The sequence below is a fragment of the Tupaia chinensis genome, unplaced genomic scaffold (genome assembly GCF_000334495.1).
Source record: "Tupaia chinensis unplaced genomic scaffold, TupChi_1.0 Scaffold000360_1, whole genome shotgun sequence".
NCBI classification, from domain to species: Eukaryota; Metazoa; Chordata; class Mammalia; order Scandentia; family Tupaiidae; genus Tupaia; species Tupaia belangeri.
The window spans coordinates 1,178,551-1,180,820 of record NW_006159856.1 but is presented as its reverse complement, the minus strand read 5'-3'; the positions used below and the strand labels follow the sequence as shown (position 1 = coordinate 1,180,820).

General features: G+C 43.3%; 1 protein-coding gene across 4 annotated transcripts in view; it reads right to left on the bottom strand.

Moving 5' to 3' along the window:
* The window catches only part of NSD2 (nuclear receptor binding SET domain protein 2), a 150,871-nt gene that overhangs the window by 31,861 nt on the left and 116,740 nt on the right, over nucleotides 1-2,270 (bottom strand). For all 4 annotated transcript variants that reach the window (XM_027773583.1, XM_014589500.2, XM_014589499.2 and 1 more), the window contains 3 exons: nucleotides 1,371-1,550; nucleotides 328-484; nucleotides 1-188 (listed from right to left, as the gene is read on the bottom strand). In XM_027773583.1, coding sequence (XP_027629384.1) covers nucleotides 1-188; nucleotides 328-484; nucleotides 1,371-1,550 — 525 coding nt within the window. The remainder of the gene's footprint in view (nucleotides 189-327; nucleotides 485-1,370; nucleotides 1,551-2,270) is intronic.

Below are 2,270 nucleotides of genomic sequence, written 5' to 3'. Positions count from 1 at the left end.
CGATTCCTCTGACCCCCTGGTAGCGGCTGCCCTGGTCCCCCTCCATGTACGGGAACACTCGTGCCTGATGCGTCCAGTAATAATCTTTAGACCCAAAGAAAAACACAGGGAATTCTCCAATCTCGTGCTTCATTTTCTGAATATTTGGGGGAACATTTTTGGGATGGCAAACTTCTGCCGGCCACCATCTATTATAAATATTAAAAACAGGATTCACAGACTCTTCAGAGAGAATGACAATAATTTCAATACTTCAAGAACTATAAAGTGAAACAAACACATTGGAACAAGGAAAGACATAAAAACAAATTATTCTATTTCTCACACCTGTAGTTCCCAAGTTTAACCCAAATAATATCTTGGAAGTGTAGCTTCTTCCCAGCCCTGCAATCATTGCAGAACCAGCTGCCGTCGGGCATCTCAATGTTCAGGCAGTCGGGATGGAAGGCTGCTGGGCAGGACTCACAGCACAGAAGGCTTCCACCTGCAAAAGGAGGGTGGGCTGGGCTTAGCCTGTCCAATACAGATCAGCCCACATTCAGCTTCATAGTTCGAGGCTGCAACACATCTCTTAAACATTTGTTTAAAAACAGCAATCTGTGTATTAACAGAAAGCTAGTGTTATTTTTCACCACAAGTAATTTTCCATACGTCTGTGGAAAGTATAGTTAATTCAGAAATATTATGATGGGGACCAGAAGATGGTGTAATGTTTACGTTGCTGGACTCAGTAGTTGACTGCAGTTCGAGTCCTGGACCCAATGGCTTAAAACTCACTCCAGATTGGGACTAGCAGTTGGCATAATGGCTATGTCACTGAACTTCCATGTAGTCAACTGTGGTTTGAGTCCCAGACCTGGTGGCTTAAACTCACGCCGGGCACGTGTGTGTGCGTGCCCAAGATCCCAAGAGGAGAATGGAGGAGAAGGGATTGAGGTGTGGCCATTCCCCCAGGAGATTTCTCACTTTCTGTCTCTGTCTCTGCTTTCTGGTGAGTGCACACACACTATTGCAAAAACCTCTCCCTGCCTCCCCAAAAAAAGGAAATAAAACCCTCACTCCGGGCATGTGTGCATTCGTGCCCAAAATCCTGAGAAGAGAAAGGAAGAGAAGGGATTGTGGTATGGCCATACCCCCACTGGGTGATCTCTTGCCTTCTGTCTCTCTAGTGCTCTATAGCAAAAATCTCTCTTAAAAAAAAAAAAGAAAAGAAATATTATGATATACTACTAAACATGAAGATGTAGAATACAGAATGTGAAAACATGGAAACCATGAACATCAATAAACAGAGCCTAGATAAATACTGAAGTCCACCTTTAATGCATGCTTGTCAGTAAAAGCAGACACACCACCCCCAGGCCCCTCACCTTTGGAACACACAAAGCACCAGCTCACATTGACGTGGGCATGATGCCTTTTCCCCTTCCGAGCCGTGAAATGGCCTGTGCAGATGATACTGTTGGATGCGATGACCGAGCATCCTGCTGCCAGACAAGCGTCCCCTCCATGATAGGCAACGGGGCAGCGGACACACCGCATCATTTTACCTGAAGGCAAAGATACACACTGAGAAACCCCTCACGCTGAAGGCTTCAATTACATTAAAGAGGGCAACCAGAAATTACAAAGCCTCCATAAGTTTGGAAAGCTGATACTGAAAGAAACTCAAGGTATTTGATGAAATACCTTTCATCAAGGCAAAGATGACTCAAAACCCTGAGAAAATGGTCAAGCATCTAAAATGACTATTCTGGAGGGAAGCTGGAAGGGGAATCAAGGGAAAACAAAGAAAAACAAAAACACGTAACAAGAACAAAAGTGGAACATTATCTGTTAATGATGATGTGTATGGTAATATCTTGGACTAGACTAATATATAACGTATTCATGCTGGCAAGATTCATTTTGTATGCTACAAAGATGTATAGTGATTAAATGTGAAAAGAAAAACAATAAGAAAATAAAAGAAAGAAAAAATAAATAAAATGTTATATTCTAAAATAAGGTAAGCCAGCATTTCTCAGCCTGGACATGCTAACATTTGAGGCATGTGGACATTTTGTGCACTGTCTAATATTTAGCAGCACCCCAATCCTCTAGGTACCTGGAGCATGTCCCCAAAAAGTTTCCAGACATTGCCAGATGTCCTGTGAAGGACAGAATCACTCCTAGTACAAACCACTGATGTCAAGAAGTACATGCAACCTGGGAACCAGCAGTTAGCGTAATGGCTATGTCGCTGGACTCCCACGTAGTCGACCGCGGTT